The following is a 23,374-nucleotide window of genomic DNA, read 5'->3' as shown; positions in this document are numbered from 1 at the left end:
CCTAGGTACGAAGTATTATGGAGTATGCCTGCTTATCATGGATGAATGCCTCACAGAGTGCCCTCAGCCAGCTTGATTCCATTCAATGAAAGGCTCTCAGGATTATAGGTGTAGATGAAGCCACAGCTCGTGAGAAGCTAGCCATCAGTAGCTCACACCACAGACGACAGGTTGCTGCGTCTACTGTGCTGTACAAAATGCACACCAGCCACAGCCCTGCAGACCTTCACACCATGCTACCTTCATCTTATGAGAGATGGCGCACCACATGATCAAGTTTATCCATGTCTGCTCATGCTGTTTCTATTCCTGATGCGAGAACCCACACACTGGATAGAAGCTTCCTTCACTCTGCTATCAGAATTTGGAACAGACCTTCCAGATGCTGTGGTTGGAAACATATGCGACGATGGGGTCCAAGCCTTCAAGAGTCGAGTGCACAAAGACCTATCGTCTCTGGGAGGGAAGTCACATGCTTCTTGATAAGCTATCATGAAGGGGACCAGGATGGCAATGCTTGGTTGTTGGTAGGTAGGGTTAATACCTGACTTTCAAGAGCACTTGTGAGTTGTGTTCTGGCCGGACTTAGTCCTTAAACTGCTGGAGAACAGTGCAGAAAGAACAGGTGCTGTTTTCTCCCGGTAGGGATTAGTTTTTAGTTCCAAGTGCTCCTGCCACGTTTTGTCACCCTGCAACCTTATCCTTCAATCTCTTTGAATTATAGAGGACAGCATGTGTATAAGTGTCTCTCTCCAGCAGACTTCAACATGATCATCATGACTCCAGTATTTCTACTATATTTTAATGTTTCTTAATTGTACATATGATTTTTTTGTGTTCTATCGCTGAGCAGCAGTGAACCATCTGACTGGCCTATCAGAGTTCTCTTTGGGAACTGGTTGACTTGATCAGCGTTTCTGATCTGGCTATTGTTCACGATTGCACTTAATAAAAAAAAAATGCCCAAGAGATTCTGCAGACGCTGGAAATCAGAGAAACACACACAAAATGCTGGAGGAACTCAGCAGGCCAGGCAGCATCTATGGAAATGAATAAACAGTGGATGAGTTGGGCCAGGGCCTTTCATCTGAATTCCCAATCCAGCATCACTCCCGAACACAACCAAGCACCCACCATCCCAAACAACAGGAATTCTGCAGATGCTGGAAATTCAAGCAACATACATCAAAGTTGCTGGTGAACGCAGCAGGCCAGGCAGCATCTATAGGAAGAAGCGCAGTCGACGTTTCAGGCCGAGACCCTTCGTCAGGACTAACTGAAGGAAGAGTGAGTAAGGGATTTGAAAGTTGGAGGGGGAGGGGGAGATGCAAAATGATAGGAGAAGACAGGAGGGGGAGGGATGGAGCCGAGAGCTGGACAGGTGATAGGCAGAAGGGGGTACGAGAGGATCATGGGACAGGAGGTCCGGGAAGAAAGACGGGGGGGGGGTGACCCAGAGGATGGGCAAGAGGTATATTCAGAGGGACAGAGGGAGAAAAAGGAGAGTGAGAGAAAGAATGTGTGCATTAAAAAGAGTAACAGATGGGGTACGAGGGGGAGGTGGGGCCTAGCGGAAGTTAGAGAAGTCAATGTTCATGCCATCAGGTTGGAGGCTACCCAGACGGAATATAAGGTGTTGTTCCTCCAACCTGAGTGTGGCTTCATCTTTACAGTAGAGGAGGCCGTGGATAGACATGTCAGAATGGGAATGGGATGTGGAATTAAAATGTGTGGCCACTGGGAGATCCTGCTTTCTCTGGCGGACAGAGCGTAGATGTTCAGCAAAGCGGTCTCCCAGTCTGCGTCGGGTCTCACCAATATATAAAAGGCCACATCGGGAGCACCGGACGCAGTATATCACCCCAGTCGACTCACAGGTGAAGTGATGCCTCACCTGGAAGGACTGTTTGGGGCCCTGAATGGTGGTAAGGGAGGAAGTGTAAGGGCATGTGTAGCACTTGTTCCGCTTACACGGATAAGTGCCAGGAGGGAGATCAGTGGGGAGGGATGGGGGGGACGAATGGACAAGGGAGTTGTGTAGGGAGCGATCCCTGCGGAATGCAGAGAGGGGGGGAGGGAAAGATATGCTTAGTGGTGGGATCCCGTTGGAGGTGGCGGAAGTTACGGAGAATAATATGTTGGACCCGGAGGCTGGTGGGGTGGTAGGTGAGGACCAGGGGAACCCTATTCCTAGTGGGGTGGTGGGAGGATGGAGTGAGAGCAGATGTACGTGAAATGGGGGAGATGCGTTTAAGAGCAGAGTTGATAGTGGAGGAAGGGAAGCCCCTTTCTTTAAAAAATGAAGACATCTCCCTCGTCCTAGAATGAAAAGCCTCATCCTGAGAGCAGATGCGGCGGAGACGGAGGAATTGCGAGAAGGGGATGGCGTTTTTGCAAGAGACAGGGTGAGAAGAGGAATAGTCCAGATAGTTGTGAGAGTCAGATCCCACCATCCCACCAGTGGCAATATCTGCAAGCCCATCCATTAAGGTGATGGTGTCCCCAATTTCTTTACCTCGCCCCACCTGGTAGCTTAGCAGTTGGCATAAAACTCTACTGCGCCAGATGTAAGATGGATTGGAGTAATCGATCGGGGCTCAATTCCTGCCGCTGACTACAGGGAGTTTTATGTTCGCTGGTGCTCTGGTTTCCTCCTGCATTCAAAGACATATAGGTTAGGGTTTGTAAGTTGTGGGAATGCTATGTTGGTGCCAGAAGTATGCTGACTGTTGTGGGCTGCTCCCAATATGTCCTCAGTTGTATTGGTTGTTGATGAAAAACAGCTTATGCTTTGATGTTTCAAAGTACATGTGACAAATAAAACCGATCTTCATCTTTATTAATTCAAGTGAGATTTCTCCCTCTTGTCATCATAAGCCTGTGCCAGTATTCTCCCCCCACTTGCCCCTGCATAAGCCCAACCACAGCACAGGAGTGAACAAGCTTGAAGCCACCTTGCTGGGCTGTTTGGTAAAATACAATCAGCTACAGCTCTTGCACAATTGATGCTTAGATGATATGAATGCTGTAAGATTCTTGTTCATGCTTTTATTAAAGCTGTTGGATTCAATATCTAATTGGATGAATATCAAAAGTTCAGTCAAGACGCGTTGCCTGATCAAGAGAGCAGACTGAATGTAACCAGTGTCGCAGTGGTCAGGACATTGGCTTGGAAAAGGATGTTGTTTGCTTATCTTGCCAGTGGGCTGGGAAAATTTTGCAGATGAAATGATGGTGATATCACCCCAGTGCTTTGAGGTGACTTTTATAGTTTGTCCTTGCCTCAGAAACAAGTAGGAGGTCAGGGACCATTGCTGCCTGACAGATCTTGGAACTGAATGAATGAGAATCAGTAGGAATTGAATAGAACTGACTTTATTTCTTACATCCTTCACATACATGAGGAGTAAAAATCTTTACATTACGTCTCTGTCTAAATGTGCAATGTGCAATTTATAGTCATTTGTAATAAATAGTATGTACAGCAGGACAGTCAATATAGCATAGAAATAAAATTTTATCAGCATGAATTAATCAGTCTGATGACCTGATGGAAGAAGCTGTCCCAGAACCTATTAGTCCTGGCTTTAATGCTGCAGGTCCGTTTCCCGGATGGTAGCAGCTGGAACAGTTTGTGATTGGGGTGACTCAGGTCCCGAATGATCCTTCAGGCCCTTTTTACGCACCTGTCTCTGTAAACGTCCTGAATAGGAGTGCTGTCAGAGTTCTTCTCTCCCATATCCCAAGATTATTGAGATCAGTTGGTAGCATCACTCTGATAACTGTGACTGTGATAAACACACATTTGAGGATAACCAATAAACACTAACATTGTCAGCAGTCGTTAAATCCCTGGAAAATAAGAGCAACACCTAATTCAAGGATCTAGCACGGGGTGTCTTTGGAAATTAGTGCCAAAATAAGCACTAGAAGTGACTTCACTGAAAAAGTCTAGAAAGGAAAACCTGAGGAGTCACTAAAAACTTGACAATGCTTTGGACAAGTAATTTGAAATGGAGTCATTCATAATCATATTTCCATTTGTTTTCCAGTTTTGAGGTGTTTGGGGATTCCAAGTCGTTGTATTACAAATTACTCCTCTGCTCATGACTGTGATGGTAATTTGAAAGTGGATCATTATTTTAAGGTCGAAGATTCTTTACACGTGCTTCCAGAAAGGAAAGACATGGTATGGTATGTACCTTCTCGAACCTTTTTGTGGACATTGCATTGTCTAGGTATCCTGCCACTGCCACAATTCCCAGGGAAAGTAATTTTGGTGGAAATTTCCATCTGATTGTTGATTTTTTTTTGTCAGAAACATTAATTTCAACAGTCATCCACTTGTTCTGTCCCATTTTCACCAGGGTCACTAAACAGATGCACCTAGATGCCCTTAAGAAAGATTTGATGAGGACCCAATTGCTGACGTTCAGGCGCTTACCCTAAAAATAAAGAGGGAGGTGTCCTTTGGCCATGTTGTCAGAGACATCCACTGGTTTTAAGAACATAAGAAATAGGAGCAGGTGTAGGCCACCTGGCTTGTTGTGCCTGGCTCACCATTCAACAAGCTCATGGCTTATCGGGGCATAGATACAGCTCCACTGACCTGCCTTTCCCCCAAAAACTCTTAATTCACATTCTATGCAAAAATCTACATATCTAACTGTGTCTTAAATATATTTAATAAGGTAGTCTCTTCAGCTTCCGCGGGCAGAGAATTCTACAGACACACTACTCTCTGGGAAAAGCAGTTTCTCCTTACCTATGTCCTACATCTTTTCACCTGAATCTTGAGGCCACGTCCCCTAGTCTAGTCTTACTAGTGGAAACAACTTTCCTGCCTCTATCTTATCCATCCCTTTCATAAGTTTATAACATTCCCTTTAGTACAGGAGAGTTTCTTTCTTGCTGCCCCTGCCTTTCTCTTGGTAAGATTCCTTCTGGCCTTGACAGAGATAAGACTGACTATCTTGATCATATTCAAAAGACTCCCTGTAACATCAGTTTGGGGAGACCTCCCATCTCACCTTCTCACCATCCCCCATTCCCACCCAACACCCTCATTTTAGAGAATTAACGCCTCATTCAGGGGGTGCGGGAGAGTTCCGTTACCCAGCCCAACAACCTACTGGTCTTGGTACCGTAAAGACCCAGAACCTCTTGGCTTCTTCGTGTCAGGGAAGATTCTGACTTACCTTGGTCCAGGAGAGGCTCGACCACCTTTTTATTACTCTAGTATTTGAAACACTCCCTCGGCTGTGATACTCCTCACTGAAGTGTTTGGTGTCACCTTCAAAGGTCTCCCTTGGGTTTTGATGTTGGTAGACAATGCCTCTTTTGGGACAGTATATACACTTGCACCTGATTTTTAAAAACAAGGAATGTTTATCTTTGAAGAGCCGCCGTAAAAAATTGATTCAGAGCTTTGAACTGCCTCATTAACTTTGTTATTTGACATTTGGTCACATTGAATATATTTGCCCCATTGGTGCCTGTACCTGGTTAATTAGATTGAGTAGTCTGATTTACAACGATCACACCGATGTGCTGTTGTGCACAGGAACTTCCACTGCTGGGTCGAGTCATGGATGGCCCGTCCCGACCTGCCCTCTGGCTATGATGGATGGCAAGTATTGGATCCAACACCTCAAGAAAGGAGTGATGGTAACACTGAGATTGAATTGCTATAGTTTTATATATTATGTCCTTAAGAATATATATTTAATTAATAGAATCCAGGCTAATTCCAGTGTTAGCCTCTGTGTAAAATGTGAAGATAATCCACAAATTAAAATATCAATATATCACTAACAGCCTGCTCTTCATACCCAATACACCCTCATTATAAACATAAACAGGTCTTTAATATTTTAAAGCATAAATACCCATTAGTAAACAGATTAGAATGTTTCTAAATTGAAAAAGGAAAGGAGCTAACTACTTTCTACTAACGCATTGAAACTTTGAAGCAGTGATCAGTTTTGAAATCACAAGGTGCATCAGTGACAACACGGACAATTCTCTGTGAGAAGACCACATAGCGGGAAGCGCTTAATGGATGTTGTCAAAAACTGACACTATATTTATACAGACAATGGTCGGTTTCTCAGAGTACACATGCAGACAAATATATTTGTTAGAAAAGGAAATTAATTGCAGCCTAGGGTGAGTCTTTCAAATACCTGAATCGACCAACAGCAAGCCAGCAAATAATGTGCATTAATATTATGGCTTTATTTATGATCCTGTGATGTGGAATCAGTGCGGGCTGAAGCTAATTCAACTATTCTGCTATACTGACAGCCCCACTTCTACATGGGGCGTGTGTGTGTGAGAGAGATACATGTGAACTTGGAGGTACTTGTACACCCAAAGTAACTTGTAGAGCTGCAGAAACTTTAGCTGAGAGATTCACATCTGTGTCTCTGTAGCTGTGGATTCCCACTCACTGCTCTTCTCTTGCACCTTGTGGCAAATCTCTGACAGCAATTTGAAAAATTCCGATCTCCTCTTTATATTAGTGCTAAGTTTTCCTTTTCTGGCTTGTAATTAGAAACTATCTTTCAACATTTACTCTCTCAAATGTTTTCAAAACCTTACATACTTCGGTTAAAGTCTCAGGTCCAGCAGATGGGAATTCAGCCAATGATAATTGCAGAGAAGGGTATATTTTATGTTTTAGACTTGCAATATATCTTCATAGTTTGAGTTTTTTTTATTTTATTCACTCTGAAAATGAGTATAATGTACTGGCTCATCACACAAACCAATCATATTTGTATAACTTGTATATGAAGTAACCACTTCTGGGTTCCAACAGATTAGCTTACTGTGGTGTTTCTGGACTATGGCAAGGGGAGAGGGAGTGGTCGGGTTTGGGTGGAGTGCTGTTGGGTAGGCAGTGTTGGGGTTCAAATCAACATCATAAACCCTCTTGAAAATATTCCCGTGGAGTTGGAGGCAGGTTGTTTCTGCCTCAACTCAAACTCACGCTACAAGGACTATGCACAATGAATGATCTCCTGGAGAGAATACAGTGCCTGTACTCCGTCGCTATCTTCAGTAGATGAACAGGATAAAGTTACGAAATCCACCTTCAGCATCTTTTACTGTGGTGCTCCTATCTCATCAGGGATATTCTGCTGTGGTCCTTGCCCCGTCAAAGCAATAAAAGAAGGTGAGATGGATGTCAAATACGATGCCGTGTTCGTCTACGCTGAGGTCAATGCAGATGTGGTTTTCTGGATAATGAAAAAGGATGGAACAATGAAAGAACTACTAAAGAAACAAAACGTGGTGGGAAAACACATTGTTACCAAAAGTCCTTACTCGGACAAAAAGGAAGATATCACATTGGATTATAAATACCCAGAGGGTAAGAACTTATTCTACCTTTGTAAGTAGTAAAATGGACAATTTTTTTTGTTTCATGTCATTTAATTTGGTTTGGCAGCAGTGTAGGTGGGTTTTCTATGTGCCCACATTAGTTAACCTTGCTTATTGTTTTAACTCTTCAAAGGCACTTTGGAACAAAGTGGAAATGCCCATTGTCCTGAGGTCAAGACTAAGTTATAATCTAGACCACAAATCAGATCCAGGCAATCCCTGATCTTTGTGGGCAGATGCAAAGCAAATGAATGAATGCACTTAGCCATCTAAATGGATAGATATAATTTTATGAATCACTGTTGATGCTGTTGTCTAGAATCTGCATTTCTCGGTCTGCATAATGGAGATGTAAATAAGTAATTGTGTTACATTTTTTAAAGGATATATTTATCAAGCTTTCAAACATCATAAATTTTGAGTGGTCATTACTGTACTATGGTCCAGTTTAGGTAGCCAATTTAATAGAGGTCTTTGCTATGACTCTTGGTTTATGTGCTATAGAGACTACATCAGGGTGTGAAATCCACATTTTGATAGAAGCTAAGAGTAGTGAGTCCCATTCACAAATTTCTGTTAATTGTATATTTTCTTTCTAAGTCTTCCCGAGTGTATCTTTTATACAGATCCAGATTTGGCAACTGGTATGAGTCTTATATTTGTAATTATTGCCAATCTTCTGCAAAGTTAGAAGATTGTGGAAGTAGTTGTACAAGTAAACTTGAACTAATTGTACTCCTGACCCTATAGAGTTGTATGACAATTAGGCCAGGTGGTTTGAAGTCCAGCCTCAGATGAAGTAAACACAAAAGATTCTGCAGATGCTGTAAATCCAAGGTAACACAGACAAAATGCTGGAGGAATTCAGCAGGACAGGCGGCAGAGGAATAAACTGTTGACGTTTCAGACCAAGACCCTTCGTCAGGACTGGAAGGGAAGAGGGAAGATTCCTGAATAAGAAGGAGGCATAAGGGGAAGGGGTACAAGCCAGAAGGTGGTAGGTGAAGCCAGGTGGGTGGGGGAGGGTGGATGAAGTAAGAAACTGGGAGGTGGTAGGTGGAAAAGGCAAAGAGCCGGAGAAGAAAGAATCTGATAGGAGAGGAGAGCAGACCATGGGAGAAAGGCGAGGTGGAGGGACACCAGGGAGAGTTATTAGGCAAATGGGGAGAAGAGGTGAGTGGGGCCAGATTGGGGAAATGAAAAAGAGGGAGGGAGGAGGAGAAGAAAATTACTGGAAGTTGGATAGATCAATGTTCATGCCATTACCAGGGTTTTAATATCACTGTTTCCAGAGCAGTGTTGAGAATGCAGTTGGCCTAAGTTATCAAAACCCAACTTCGAGCAGTGTTGATAATATCTTCCACTTCACAGGTTCCAAAAAGGAACGAGAAGTCTACAACAAAGCAGGAAAGAAAATCCATCCCACTGACACTGAGTACCAAGACTTAAAGGTCATCGTCAAACATGTTTATGCAGTACTTGGAAGCAATTTCAATGTCTATTTTGATATTGCTAATAATGGCTTTATAGACAAAGACATCGATATGATTCTGTCTGCAAGTGCTATAACCTATTCAGGGGCCATTTTAAAGCAATTCTGCAAGAGGTCGACTAAATTCGTATTAAAAGCTGCCTCAGGTAATTACACACAAAAAGTTGCAATTCCACAGTGAGTGTCATACATTGGTCTCTGAACCTGTCCTCCTACAAGATTAGAAGGGCATGGGTTTGGTGAAATTTGAATGTGTCAGGGAGATATTGAGTGGTGCTCAAAGAGCACTCACCCAGAGAAATGGAGGAATTGGATTGATGATGTTCTGAAGCTATTACTGCCGCCCTGTGCGAGATGTTGGGATTATTTCTAGTCTGAAGCTGAATCATACTACTCTGGTATAATTGGTGTTCATCAGGCCCATGTATATGGGTAGAATATAATACTTAATTGGTGAAGATCTGACTGATTGTATATGAAAGATAATAACATTGTTACATGATAATTGCAAAACAGACATTGGGATCACCGGAATTCCCAAAATGCATTGGGATGACCAGAATTCCCAGCCCAATATAAGTGAGGATAGATTCTATTTTTAAAACTTTCCAAAATTGAGATTGTAAGACTATGTAAATAATGAATTTGAAAATTTCCTTATTTGTGTGGCTGAGTATCACATGAGATGCACATTAATTTAAGAAAATATAGATTTATCTAATATTTTGGTTGAAATAGACATAGAATCATAGTTGTACAGTGTGGACAAAGGCCCTTCAACCCATAGTTGTCTACACTGACCAAGGTGTACATTCATTTAATCTCATTTCCCAGCACGTCAGCCCAATCTCTATAGACTCTTGCCATCCATATACTACTTGAATGTACCTAATGTACCTGCCTTAACCACTTCCTCTGCCAGCTGGTTCGATGTATCTACCAGCTGCTGTGTAAAAAAGATTGCCACTCAGCTCCTTATCAAACCTTTCACCTCTAAGCTTAATGCTATGCATGCGCTCTAGTTTTCAATTCCCCAACCCTGGTAAAAAGACAGCTCACTCTACCTATGTCCCTCAGGATTTTATATACCTCTGTGAGGTCACCCCATGCTGTCCTATGCTCCATAGTGTAAAGGCTCAGCCTTATCTAACTTCTCTCAATAACTGTGCCTCGAGTCCTGGTAACATCCTTGTAAATTTTTTTTACACTCTTTCTCATTTAAATACATTTTCCCTACAACAAGGTGACCAAAACCGAACACAATTTCCAAGTGTGGCTTAACCAACATCTTGCCAGCAGCATAACCTGCCAACTTCACTGTTCACTGCCATGACGGATGAACACCAGCGTGGATAAAGCTTTCTTCACTGTGATTTACAACTACCTCAGCAAGGGCTCTCGAAGTTTCTTCTTTAGCTTCCCATGGTGTTCTTGCATATACCTCATCAGAACCTGGAGATCTGTCTGCCTTCATCTATCTGAACACATGCAGCAGCTCTTCCACTCCCAACATATCCTCATTTACTTTACCAGATTCCCAAGTCTTTAGTTGCTAAAAACAGAGGGGAGAAATGATCAATGAGAACTCTCCCCATCTCCTGCAGCCTCAGACAAAGATTTTCTTCTTGGTCTTGAGGGTCCTATATTTTCCCTAGTCACTCCTTTTCCTTAATAAACAGTACTTTAAAAAAAATCTCTGAGGATTCTCCTTACTTTTCTCTGCCATAGCCATCTCATACTCCTTTTTGACCCAAGATTATATGAGTTCATCATATAATCTGGAAAGCTTGGTATAAAAAATGTAAAATTTCTCTAACACCATTGGCCAGCAAAGTCTTCTGTGGACTTTTCTCTTCTTGTGACCCGATCTATACCAATTGTTTGGTAAGCTCTCAGAAATGATCGATAAGTATTACAAGAGACTCGATGAGAAACCTAACCATATAAAACAATGAGCTGTGCAAATCTAGTCAGATCTCCACAGTAGAGAGAGAAGATGGCAGTATTACTGGGTTGCTTTCCACCACTTTTTGCCTCCTAAATTTTAAATGGGGCACCAACACTTCATTATCCCCTTTCACAGTAAGGCCAGAGACCTTATGGCATGGGACAATTATATTTTTACTTACTTTTTAACTTTTATTTGTATTCCATTTTTTACTGTACCCGCATTTAAAGTCATGTGTTATGGCTTAACAAGAGTTGTTGCTTTTATTAGAGAAAAAAGAAGTTCTGAGACTGAGATACGAGGATTATGGTGAACACATCACTGAGCACAATTTAATTCGATTGACTGCCATGCTTGTAACTGAGGATATGTCTGAAGTGAGCCTGAAGGAGAAGGATATTGTTTTGAAAGTGCCTCGGCTTGCTGTGAGGGTAAGTATAAAAGTCAGAAGGGAAGCCAACAGGGCAACAAAATGAACCTTGGGTTTGAAATATAATCATAAGGCATAGGAGCAGAATTAGGCCATTTGGCCCATCAAGTCTGCTCTATTATTCCATCATGACTGATTTATTATCCCTCTCAACTCCATTCGCCTGTCTTCTCCCTGTAATCTTTGACACCCTGTCTAATCAAGAACCTACCAACCTCCGCTTAAAATATGCTCAATAACTTGGCCTCCACAGCTGTCCGTGGCAATGAATTCCACAGATTCACCACTCTTTGGCTAAAGAAATTCTTCCTTATTTCTGTTCTAAAAGACATCCCTCTATTCTGAGGCTGCACCCTCTGGTTCTAGACTCACCCACTATAGGAAACATTCTCTCCACATTCACTCTATCTCTCCTCATTCTAAACCAACAGGGCAAAAAATTGAACCTTGGGTTTGAAATATAATCATAAGACATTGGAGCAGAATTAGGCCTTTTGGTCTATCAAGTCTGCTCCACTATTCCATCATGGCTGATCTATTATCCCTCTCAACCCCATCCTCCTGCCTTCTCCCTGTAATATTTGAGGTGAGTGCAGGCCCTTAGCTATTAAACGCTCCTCATACATTAATCTTTTAATTCCCAGAATCATTCTCATGACCTTTCTCTGGGCGCTCTCCAATGCTGGCACATCTTTTCTTAGGTAAGGGGTCCCAAACTGCTCACCATACAAGACCTAAAGACCTGTGCTGATCAGCTGGCTGGAGTATTCACTGAGATCTTTAACCTCTTGTTTCACATTCTGAGGTACCCATTTGCTTTAAGCAGGCTTCAATTATGCGGATTCCTAAGAATGTGGTAACCTGCCTCAGTGACTATCATCCAGTAGCAGTTACATCCACCGTGATGAAGTGCTTTGAGAGGATAGTGATGAAACATATCAACTCCTGCCTGAGAAGTGACTTGGATCCACTCCAATTTGCCTACAGGAGCAACAGGTCCACAGCAGATGCCATCTCACTGGCTCTTCACTCAACCCTGAAACATCTGGACAGCAAAGATGTATAAATCAGGATGCATTTTATCAATTATAGCTCAGCATTCAACACTATCATCCCCTCAACACTAATCAATAAGCTTCAAGACCTTGGCCTCAATTCTCCGTTGTGCAATTGGGTCCTTGATTTCCTCACTTGCAGACCCCAGTCAGTTCAGATTGGCTCCACGCTCTCCATCCGCACAGGTGCTTCACAAGGCTGTGTGGTTAGCCCCCTGCCCTACTTGCTTTACATTAATGACTGTGTGGAGAAGCACAGCTCCAATGCCATATTCAAGTTTGCAGATGACACCACTGTTGTTGGCTGAATCAAAGATGGGTGACAAATCAGCATATAGGAGGGAGATCAAAAATCTGTCTGAGTGGTGCCACAACAACAGCCTCTCACTCAATGTCAGCAAGCCGAAGAAGCTGATTATTAACTTCAGGAGGAGAAAACTGGAGGTCCATGAGTCAGTCTTAATACTTTAATACTTTATACTTTATTGTTGCCAAACATTTGATACTAGAATGTACAATCATCACAGCAATATTTGATTCTGCGCTTCCCGCTCACTGGATTACAAATATTAAATATTAAAAATAGTAAAAATTAGTAAATATTAAAAATTTAAATTATAAATCATAAATAGAAAATAGAAAAATGGAAAGTAAGGTAGGGCAAAAAAAATCGAGAGGCAGGTCTGGATATTTGGAGGGTACGGTCCAGATCCAGGTCAGGATCTGTTCAGCAGTCTTATCACAGTTGGAAAGAAGCTGTTCCCAAATCTGGCTGTACGAGTCTTCAAGCTCCTGAGCCTTCTCCCAAGGGAAGATGGACGAAAAGTGTGTTGGCTGGGTGGGTCATGTCCTTGATTATCCTGGCAGCACTGCTCCGACAGCGTGCGGTGTAAAGTGAGTCCAAGGATGGAAGATTGGTTTGTGTGATGTGCTGTGCCGTGTTCACGATCTTCTGCAGCTTCTTTCGGTCTTGGACAGGACAACTTCCATACCAGGTTGTGATGCACCCTAGAAGAATGCTTTCTACGGTGCATCTATAAAAATTAGTGAGGGTTTTAGGGGACAGGCCAAATTTCTTTAGTTTTCTCAGGAAGTAAAGGCGCTGGGGGCCTTCTTGGCAGTGGACTCTGCTTGGTTGGACCAAGTCAAGTCAATCTTCATCAGAGGATCAGAGGTGGAGACTGTCAGCAACTTCAAATTCCTCGGTGTTATCATTTCTTGGGATCTGTCCTGGGCCCAGCAGATAAGTGCAATTACAAAGAAAGTATGGCAAACTTCCTTAGAAGTTTGTGAAGATTCAGTATGGCATCTAAAACTTTGACATAGATGTGTGGTGGAGAGTATGTTGAATGGTTGCATCAGAGCCTGGTCTGGAAACAGCTATACCCTTGAATGGGATATCCTACAAAGAGTAGTGGAAATGGCCTGGTCCATCACAGGTAGAGCCCTCTCCACCATTGAGCACACCTCTAAGGAGCGCTGTTGCAGGAAAGCAGCATCCATCATCAAGGAGTCCCAGACCCAGGCCATTCTCTCTTCTCACTGCTGCTTTCAGGAGCCTCAGGGTCCACACTGCCAGTTATTACCCCTCAGGACCCACACCACCAGTTATTACCCCTCAGGACCCACACCACCAGTTATTACCCCTCAGGACCCACACCGTCAGTTATTACCCCTCAGCACCCACGCCGCCAGTTATTACCCCTCAGGACCCACACCACCAGTTATTACCCTTCAGGACCCACACCGCCAGTTATTACCCCTCAGCACCCACACCACCAGTTATTACCCCTCAGGACCCACACTGCCAGTTATTACCCCTCAGAACCCATACCGTCAGTTATTACCCCTCAGAACCCATACCGTCAGTTATTACCCCTCAGGACCCTCACCGCCAGTTATTAACCCTCAGGGCCCACACCGCCAGTTATTACCCCTCAGGACCCTCACCACCAGTTATTACCCCTCAGGACCCACACCATCAGTTATTACCCCTCAGCACCCACGCCGCCAGTTATTACCCCTCAGGACCCACACCACCAGTTATTACCCTTCAGGACCCACACCGCCAGTTATTACCCCTCAGCACCCACACCGCCAGTTATTACCCCTCAGAACCCATACCGTCAGTTATTACCCCTCAGGACCCTCACCGCCAGTTATTACCCCTCAGGGCCCACACCGCCAGTTATTAACCCTCAGGACCCTCACCACCAGTTATTACCCCTCAGGGCCCACACCACCAGTTATTACCCCTCAGGATCCACACCGCTAGTTATTACCCCTCAGGACCTTCAACGCCAGTTATTACCCCTCAGGACCCAGACCGCCAGTTATTACCCCTCAGGGCCCACACCGCCAATTATTACCCCTCAGGATCCACACTACCAGTTATTACCCCTCAGCCACCAGGCTCTTGAGCCAGTGGGGATAATTACATTCAAATTCACTTGCCCTATCACTGAAATATTCCCATAATTTATGGCCTCTTCATCTTACATTCTAGATACTGACCACCTATTTTTTAAAATTTATCTGTCTATCTATCCATCCATCCATCCATCCATCCTTTTGTATTTGCACAGTTTGTTGTCTTTTACAGATTGGTTGTTTGTCCGTCCTGTTGTGTACTGTGTTTCATTGATTCTATTGTGTTTCTCGTGCTTCTTGGATTGACTCTGTATGTCCACAAGAAAATGAATCCCAGGGTTGTATATGGGGACAAATATTTACTTTGAACTTTGAATTTTGAAGTGCAGTCTGACCAATGCCTTAGAAGACCTCAGCACTACATCCTTGCTCTTATATTCTAGTCCTCTCAAAATGATGCCAACATTGCATCTGCCTACATTATCACCAACTCAGCCTGCAGGTGAACCATTAAGAAACCCTGCACAAGTCCCTTTGCAATTCTGATTTTCGAATTTTCTCTCCATTTAGAAAATAGACTATGCCTTTATGCTTTCTACTGAAGGATATGACCATACACTTCGCTACACTACATTCCATCTGCCACTTCTTTGCCCATTCTCCGAATATGACCAAGTTGTTGTGCAGATCCCCTGCTTCCTCAACACTACCTGCCCCTCCACCTACCTTTGTATCAATTGCAAAGCTGGTCAAAAAGCCATCAAATCAAGTCATCCAAATCATTAACATATAATGTGAAAAGAAGTGGCCCCAATACCAAACCCTGTGAATCATCACTAGTCACCAGCAGCCAACCAGAATAGGGCCCATCTATTTCCACTCTTTGCCTCCTGCCAATCAGCCAATCTTAAATCCATGCTAGTATCTTTCCTGTAATACCATGGGCTCTTAACTTGTTAAGCAGCCTCATGTGTGGCACTTTGTCAAAAGCCTTCTGAAAATCCAAGTAAACAACAGCCACTGACTCTCCTTTGTCTTTCCTGCCTATTATTCCTTCAAAGAATTCCAACGGATTGCCACACAAGATTTCCCCTTAAGGAAACTATGCTGACTTTGGCCTATTTTATCATGTGCCTCAAGTATCCAGAAGTCTCATCGTTAATAATGGACTCTGACATCTTCCCAACCACCGAAGTCAGGCTAATTGGCCTATACTTTCCTTTCTTCTGCCTCCCTCCCTTCTTAAAGAGTGGAATGACATTTGCAATTTTCTAGTCCAGAACTATTGCTGAATTTAGTGATTCTTGAAAGAGCATTACAAATGCCTCCACAATCTCCTCAGCTAGCTCTTTCAGAGCCCTGGGGTATCATCCATCTGGCCCAGGGGACTCATCTACCTTCAGAACTTTCAGCTTCCGAAGCACCTTATCCTTAATAGCAACTAAATTCTCTTCTACCCCTCACGCTCTTGAATTTCTGGCATTCTGCTTGTGTCTTCCCCAGTGAAGACTGATGCAAAATAGTTATTACCTTAATCTGCCATTTCCTTCTCCCCCATTACTACCTCTTTAGTGTCATTTTCGAGTGATCTGATATCCACTCGCAACCTCTCTTTTACTCTTTATGTATTGGTTTTCCTATTGATAATATATATTTTTATATTTTTCTCTCCTTATGGCTTTTTAGTTGCCTTCTGATGTTTTATAAAAGCTTCTCAATCCTCTAACATCCTACTAACTTTTGGTATGTTATCTGCCCTCTTTTTGTTTTTATGCTGTCACTTCTCTTGTCAGCCATGGTTGCCTCATCTATCCTGCACCTTCCGAATTGCTTCCAGAAACTCCTGCTACTGCTGTTCTCCCATCATCCCTGACAGTGTCCCCTTTCAATCTACTTTGGCCAGCTCCTTTCTCATGCCTCTGTAATTCCCTTTACTCCACTATAATACTGATATATTTGACTGCAGGGTGAATTCTATCATGTTATGAACACCAACTCTTAAGTGTTCCTTTACCTTGAGCTCCCTAATCAAATCTGCTTCATTACGCAACACCGAATCCAAACTTGCATTTCCCTAACTGGGCTCAACCACAAACTGCTCTAAAAAACCATCTTGTAGGCATTCTATAAATTCCCTCTCTTGAAATCTAGCACCAACCGGATTTTCCCAATCTATCTGCAAATTGAAATTCCCCTGGACTGTCATAACATTGCACTTATTGCATGCCCTTTCTATCTCCCATTGCAATTTGTATCCTACATCCTGGCTACTGTTTGGAGGCCTGTATATAACTCCCATCAGGATCTTTTTACAATTGTGGTTTCTTAACTCTACCCATAAGGATTCCACATCTTCCGATCCTATATCACTTCTTTCTAAGATTTGATTTCACTTTTTTACCATCAGAGCTATGCCACCCCTCTGCCTACCTGCCCATCCTTTTGATACAATGAGTATCCTTGGATGTTAAGCTCCCGATCATGAGCTTCTTTCAGCCACAACTGTGGTGCCCATAACGTCATACCTGCCAATCTCTAACTATGCTACAAGATCATCTACCATATTCCACATATTGCATGCATTCAAATATAACATCTTCAGTCATGAGTTCATCACTGTTTTCGATTTTTGCCCTTATGTTACACTTAAAGTCATCCCACTGACTGCAATTTTGCCCTATCATCTGCCAGTTCTTCCTCACAGTCTCACTACACACAATGCATCAACTTGTTTCACGACTGCTCCTTCCTCAGCCCTATCATTCTGGTTCCCAACCCCCTGCCAGATTAGCTTAAACCCTCCCTGAACAGCTCTAACAAGCCTGCCTGGATGTTGGTGCAACCCGTTCTTTTTGTACAGGTTATTCCTTCCCCAGAAGAGATCCCAATGATCCAGAAATCGGAAACCCTACCCCCTGCACCACTTCCTCAGCCACGCATTCATCTGTACCGTCATCCTATTCCTGCCCTGACTAGCATGTGGTACTGGAATTACAACCTGGAGGTCCTGCTCATCAGCTGTGGATCCATCTCTGGATCAATGTTTGAATCTTGTGAAGCACACATTTTTGTCTAGGATTTGGTGACAGGATCATGCACACACACATAGATTTAGGACTTGTAACATCCTCTCTTATCTGTGTTGCCAGTTTTGTATAAGGAGCGCCTTGATCAGGTAGCTCCAGTGATCCAAGTTCCTGGGAAACCTTCCTCATATAAATACAATACCTCAGACACAAAAAAATTGGAAATAACAATGTATCTTCAAGCTTGCCTGAAGGAATTACTCTATTGCAAATCTAAGTTGTTTTGATCTGATCAAGAGTCAGGCGGAGGCACTGGAACCAGAAGACCCACACTCAATGCTCTTGGACCAACTTCTTCCTCTCTGCCATCAGATTTCTGAACACTAACTCACTATTCCTCTTGTAGCACTATTTATTTTTGTAATTGTCATTTTGTGATTCTGCATTGTAATCCTGCTGCAAAACAGCTAAATTCACGTCATACCAGTCAGTCACAATACACCTGATTCTCAATAAGATTCTGAAAGTTTATAAAACCTAAGGTTAATGGATTTAGTTTGAAGTGTGCATGCACGTTTAAAACAAAGCAAGTCAAGGCGGATCTCCAGCTGTGGCTATGTGCTGTTGGGTAAGTATTGGGAGTTATTACAAAAGAGACACTCATGATTCCTACAGAACATTATATCATACCTTGGTTTTTGAAAGTCTAAAATCAAGCCCAACACATAAAGTCAGACAAAACAGCTTAAAAACAGAGATTTTCTGATTTTTTAAATAACAAATTGCCACAAATGTTAATCAATACATGGCAGAACAGAGCATGGAACATAGAACATTACAGCATATTACAGGCCCTTCAGTGCCAAACTTTTAACCTACTCTAAGATAAATCCACATAGTCCACCATTTTTCTATCAAAGAGTTTCCTATATGTCCCTAATGTATCTGCCTCTGCCACCAACCCCTGTACCCACCACTCTGTGTAAAGTACTGACCTCTGACATCCTCCCTTTACTTTCCTCCAATCTCCTTAAAATTATGCTCCCTGAAGTGAGCTCATAAAAATCCAATAATGTATTTTTTGGTTAATGCTGACTTTTTAAAAATTATTGTGGTGGTTGTCCATCATTTCTGACGACGACAGGACACCTGTGTGGGAGAGTTTTTAAAGTGGAAAAGCTGTTGCACTGGGGCAGTTCCACTCTCTCAACCTTGGAAGTCCACGTACAAATGAGCGTGACAAACTGGAGTCTTCCTTTGCAGTGAATGACTGTAACGCCTTCTTTCTTTTCAAATTTTTTTATTATTATTATCCAAAACTAACAAGAGTACATCGAAGTAAGCAACACTTACAATGTCTCAAGAAAAAAACGACACTATTTTAAGGATTGAAAAAATTTTGGTGATTTAAAAAAAAGAGAAAAAAAAACCCTACTAAGCAAGAAAAAGTGAGAAAAAAAACCCATTAGGTGTTCAACCCCAGAGCCATGCGTCATACAAAAAGCTTCTAAAGATAAACATCAAACGGCAAGCAAGAAAAAAAATGTACCAAAAATTTACAATTAGATCGTGGAGGGAATCTATCAATTAACTCAAATGATAATAACGAGCAAATTAATCCCATCTTTTCTTAAAATCAAACATAGATTCAAAGGTTCAGCTTCTAATTTTCTCTAAACTAAGACATAGCATCACTTGAGAGAACCATTGTGACAAGGTGGGAGCTGATGTATCCTTCCACTTCAACAAAATGGCCCTCCTAGCTATCAATGTAACAAATGCAATAACATGCTGGTCAGACAAAGAGATACCACGGATATTTTGAGGAATTATTCCAAAAAGCACAGTTAATTTGTTAGGTTGTAAATTAATTTTAAGTACTTTAGAAATTGTGAAAAAAACTGACTTCCAGAACTGTTCCAGTATAGAACAAGACCAAAACATGTGTGTCAGTGTAGCTATCTCAGTTTTACATCTATCGCAATAACTATCAACATTAGAGAGTATTTTAGACAATCTCTCCTTCGTCAATTGGTAACAATATACAATTTTAAATTAAATCAGTGAATGACTAGCACAGATTGAAGAAGAGTTAACCAGCTTCAGAATCCACGTCCAATCCTCCATCATAAAAGTCATATTAAGTTCCTTTTCCCAATCTTGTTTAATCTTAAACAAAGGACACTTATCCCATTGTAATAGTAAATTATAAATTCTTCCAATGGAAGGGTTCATACTCATATTAGTATCTAACAGGTCAGCATCCAATATGTAAGGAAAATTACTTAAATATTTTTGTAAGAAATGTCTAACTTGAAGGTATTGTAAAAAGTGTGAGTATGAAAGAGAATATTTATCAACTAAGTGTTCAAAAGAGACCGTAACGCCTTCTATGTTTGTCATGCCCCTCGCTCTCTGCAGAGCATTGCAGTACTTCCCTCCTGGCCTTTGAATCTCACTGTAGGTTTCATCTGCCCAGTCCACCAGAGCGGGCTTTGTTTTAAATTACCATTTATATATGAAAATCAAAGGTTAATTCATGTTCAATCAAAATGGATTACCCTCTCTGCATACTTAAACATGTGATAAAGGCTGGTCTTTCCACTCTGTAGGTTGAAGGTGAAGCAATTCTCCACAAGAAGCTGACTGCTCAAATAAAATTTGTAAATCCTCTTCCCATCACACTTACTAAAGGCGTCTTCAGCGTGGAGGGCAGTGGACTCACAGAACTACAACAAATTGAATCTCCGTGAGTAAAATACTGAACATCTCAGTAAATTAAGGCACGTTACGGAACATGCACATTCAGAACCTAGTTAGTTGCTTAAGGAGTTTTTAAACAACAATTAGTGACAGAAAATAATATATTATACCTGTTCCTGATATCACTGTCCAAAAAAAACCCAAGGTAAATTTTAGGCATGGCAGTTTTGAGAGTTAATATGTGTCTGAATGCTTGCAGATAACCTATCTTGTACATAGATACTAAGGAGCATAGTAGGATTTCCAGTGTATCTATTTAATGTCTGTGATGCAGATACCGATGATTTATCAGTTTACTGTATCTCTGTAATGTTAGAAGTTCAATGACTCTGTGTGCTAATTAAATGACTCCTGTGGCTCTGGGATTCTCTGTTACTTGTAGGTTAAATAAACCTCTGTGTCTCTGGGACACTGGAGGCTAAACGATTCCTTGTGACTCTGAAACATTAGAGGCTAAGTAATTCCCAGCAACTCTGAGACTTAGCAGGCTAAGATTCCTTTTGTCTCTGGAGAGTTGTTGAGGTGAACTCATTGAAATGTGCAACATTCTTTTGGGGTTTCACTGGTCAGATGTGGATTAATATTTTCCCGGATTAGAGTGTCAATAACAATGAGTCACATTCTCAAAACAAAGGATCAAACATTCAGAACGGGTGAGGAGAGATTTCCTACTCAAGGGAGGGTGAAGAGGTGGAGTTGATGACTGCATTCAAGACAGAAGTGGATAGACTCTTTGATCCTGAGGAAAATGAGTGTTAGTACAAGAAAGTGGTGCCTGTGAAGATATCTAATTGAATGTTGAAGCAGAAACAGGGCCCCAAATGGGTCACTCCTACTCCTAAACCTTGTGGCTCTAATTCCTGTGGGAAATACAGCTTGATCCATGAATTTGTTTCCCCTCCCCCATGCCCTTCACAAAGTAGTGGTGAGCCACTTCCTGACCTTCTAAAGGTACGTCCTCTGTGCTGTTAGATGGGGAACTGTTAGGTAGCGATTTATTCCCAGTTACAGTGGAGGAATGGAGAAATATTTCCAAAAGGGATAGCATGGGGTCTGGAGGGCAACCTGCAGGTGGTGGTGCCCCCATGTGCTTGCTGCCCCTCATACATCTTGGCGGTAAAGGTCACAGGTGTTGGAGATACTGTTGGAGCAACCCAGCTGAGTAACTGCAGTTCATTTTGTAGATGGAATACACTGTATACACAGCGCCCCAGTGGCAGGGGAAATTAATGTTTCACACAAGCCAGATGCTTGATCCTGGGTGGTGTTCAACTTTCTAATTGTTGTTGGAGCCGTACTTATGAAAGCGGAGACTGATCCACGATCATGTGCCAGGATAACTTGCTCTTGTAGCCACAGTATTTTGCATAGAAGGGGACAGAAGGGTCCTGGGGAAAAGGCAGGGAGGTAGAACTGAGTCAACAGCCAGGTCTGCATGATCTTACTGAGTGGCAGAGCAGGCTCAACGGGCCAGATGTTCTCATAGACTGAGGTATTTTGAATAGAAACATTTTCCATTGTGTGAGGGACAGTCCCAGCCATTGTAGTGGAACTGGATGCCAGTGGCACCAGCACCCTTTACAGTGAATGCTGGTGATATTCAGATAGGTAATAACATTTAGTCTGGGCTGTTCTCACATCTAAGTCACACTGTCATTTTCTCTACAAGTTCTTCTTGTCACAATGAACCTTGTACAAATTCTGAAGGAAGGTCTGCAACAGAGGTAGATTTAAGTGTTAGCAGGATACCAGCCATTTGGGGGGTAACTTCACAGTATCTCCTAGGAACAAGGCTGCCTCCTGTTTACTCTCAGGTCAGGTTCAGTCCACTGCCATTTGCGCTCTCATCTGCACAAAAAAATGAAAAAAGACGAATTATCCTCCAACCCCGTTTATCTGTTGTGTGTCCTTTTTCTCTCTGATTGAACTGGTTGTGCTTCCCTCAGTTTCGATTTTGAAAGCCACCAGACAAATGCCAGGATTCATTGGTGTACTGAGAGCATTGGCACTTCTCAACTAGAATACAGAAGGATTATAATGACACAAGATTTGGTACTAAAAATAAAATATTCCACATCCATATAAAAATAAATAGATTTAAATCAACACTGGAGCATTTTCATTTCAGCTTGTTTATTTCCAACTGTCCAAGTATGACAATTTGTTGTAATGACTTTTACTGAGTACTTCCATTCAATATTTGTCTTCCCTTTGCAAATTTTCCCCTCACTGTTTCTGACCATACATCTTGGAAGGAAAACTGTGTGTTCCCATTATAATGATAATTCTGGGTATTCCTGCACAGGGGCATCTCATGCAAACACCTTTGCAGATCATTAAATTGTTATGGCATGGAAGGAAACCATTGAATCACTGCTGATCACTACCAGCATCTTCACCTTTAACTACCACGCTGCTTCCCCATCTCAGTCTGCCTGTTTCTTTGTCTAAACACTGCATATCTTTATTGGATGCTGGATTTCTTTTAAATCCTAATTACTTAGTTTCCTAAATTTAAATGCTGCTATGGTTCCTTTTGAATTTGTATCTCCAGACTTGTGATCAATGGCTCTGAATAACAAGTCCTGTACTTTAACCGTGAGTTTATTGATCTCCATGTGGGACCATTTGCCCTGATATTTGATTTTAATCTGATGGAGTCAGATAGGAACTAATTAAAAGACACCTGTTTTACATTTTTTCTCATTTCTATTTCTTCTTTTTTCCCTACCCCAAAATAAATATAGAATTGCTGCCATTGGCTCAGGTGAAGAAGTTGTGGTGACTGCAACGTTTACACCCTTCAAGACTGGTTTGCGGAAGCTTTTGGTGGATTTTGACAGCAACTGGCTCTGTGATGCCAAAGGGTCTATCAACATCATTGTCAGACAGGCTTAGCAA

General features: G+C 42.2%; 1 protein-coding gene across 2 annotated transcripts in view; it reads left to right on the top strand.

Moving 5' to 3' along the window:
• Positions 1-23,374, top strand: part of tgm2l (transglutaminase 2, like) — a 51,738-nt gene extending 28,364 nt beyond the window's left edge. For both annotated transcript variants that reach the window (XM_063066736.1, XM_063066735.1), the window contains exons 7-13: positions 4,053-4,194; positions 5,564-5,667; positions 7,136-7,378; positions 8,761-9,027; positions 11,100-11,260; positions 20,323-20,459; positions 23,221-23,374. In XM_063066736.1, the coding sequence (XP_062922806.1) occupies positions 4,053-4,194; positions 5,564-5,667; positions 7,136-7,378; positions 8,761-9,027; positions 11,100-11,260; positions 20,323-20,459; positions 23,221-23,371 (1,205 nt within the window). In that variant the 3' untranslated portion in view covers positions 23,372-23,374. The remainder of the gene's footprint in view (positions 1-4,052; positions 4,195-5,563; positions 5,668-7,135; positions 7,379-8,760; positions 9,028-11,099; positions 11,261-20,322; positions 20,460-23,220) is intronic.

Source organism: Mobula hypostoma, chromosome 14 (assembly GCF_963921235.1).
Source record: "Mobula hypostoma chromosome 14, sMobHyp1.1, whole genome shotgun sequence".
NCBI classification, from domain to species: domain Eukaryota; kingdom Metazoa; phylum Chordata; class Chondrichthyes; order Myliobatiformes; family Myliobatidae; genus Mobula; species Mobula hypostoma.
Note: the sequence above shows the minus strand (reverse complement) of the source record. Positions and strands in the feature narration are given on the sequence as shown.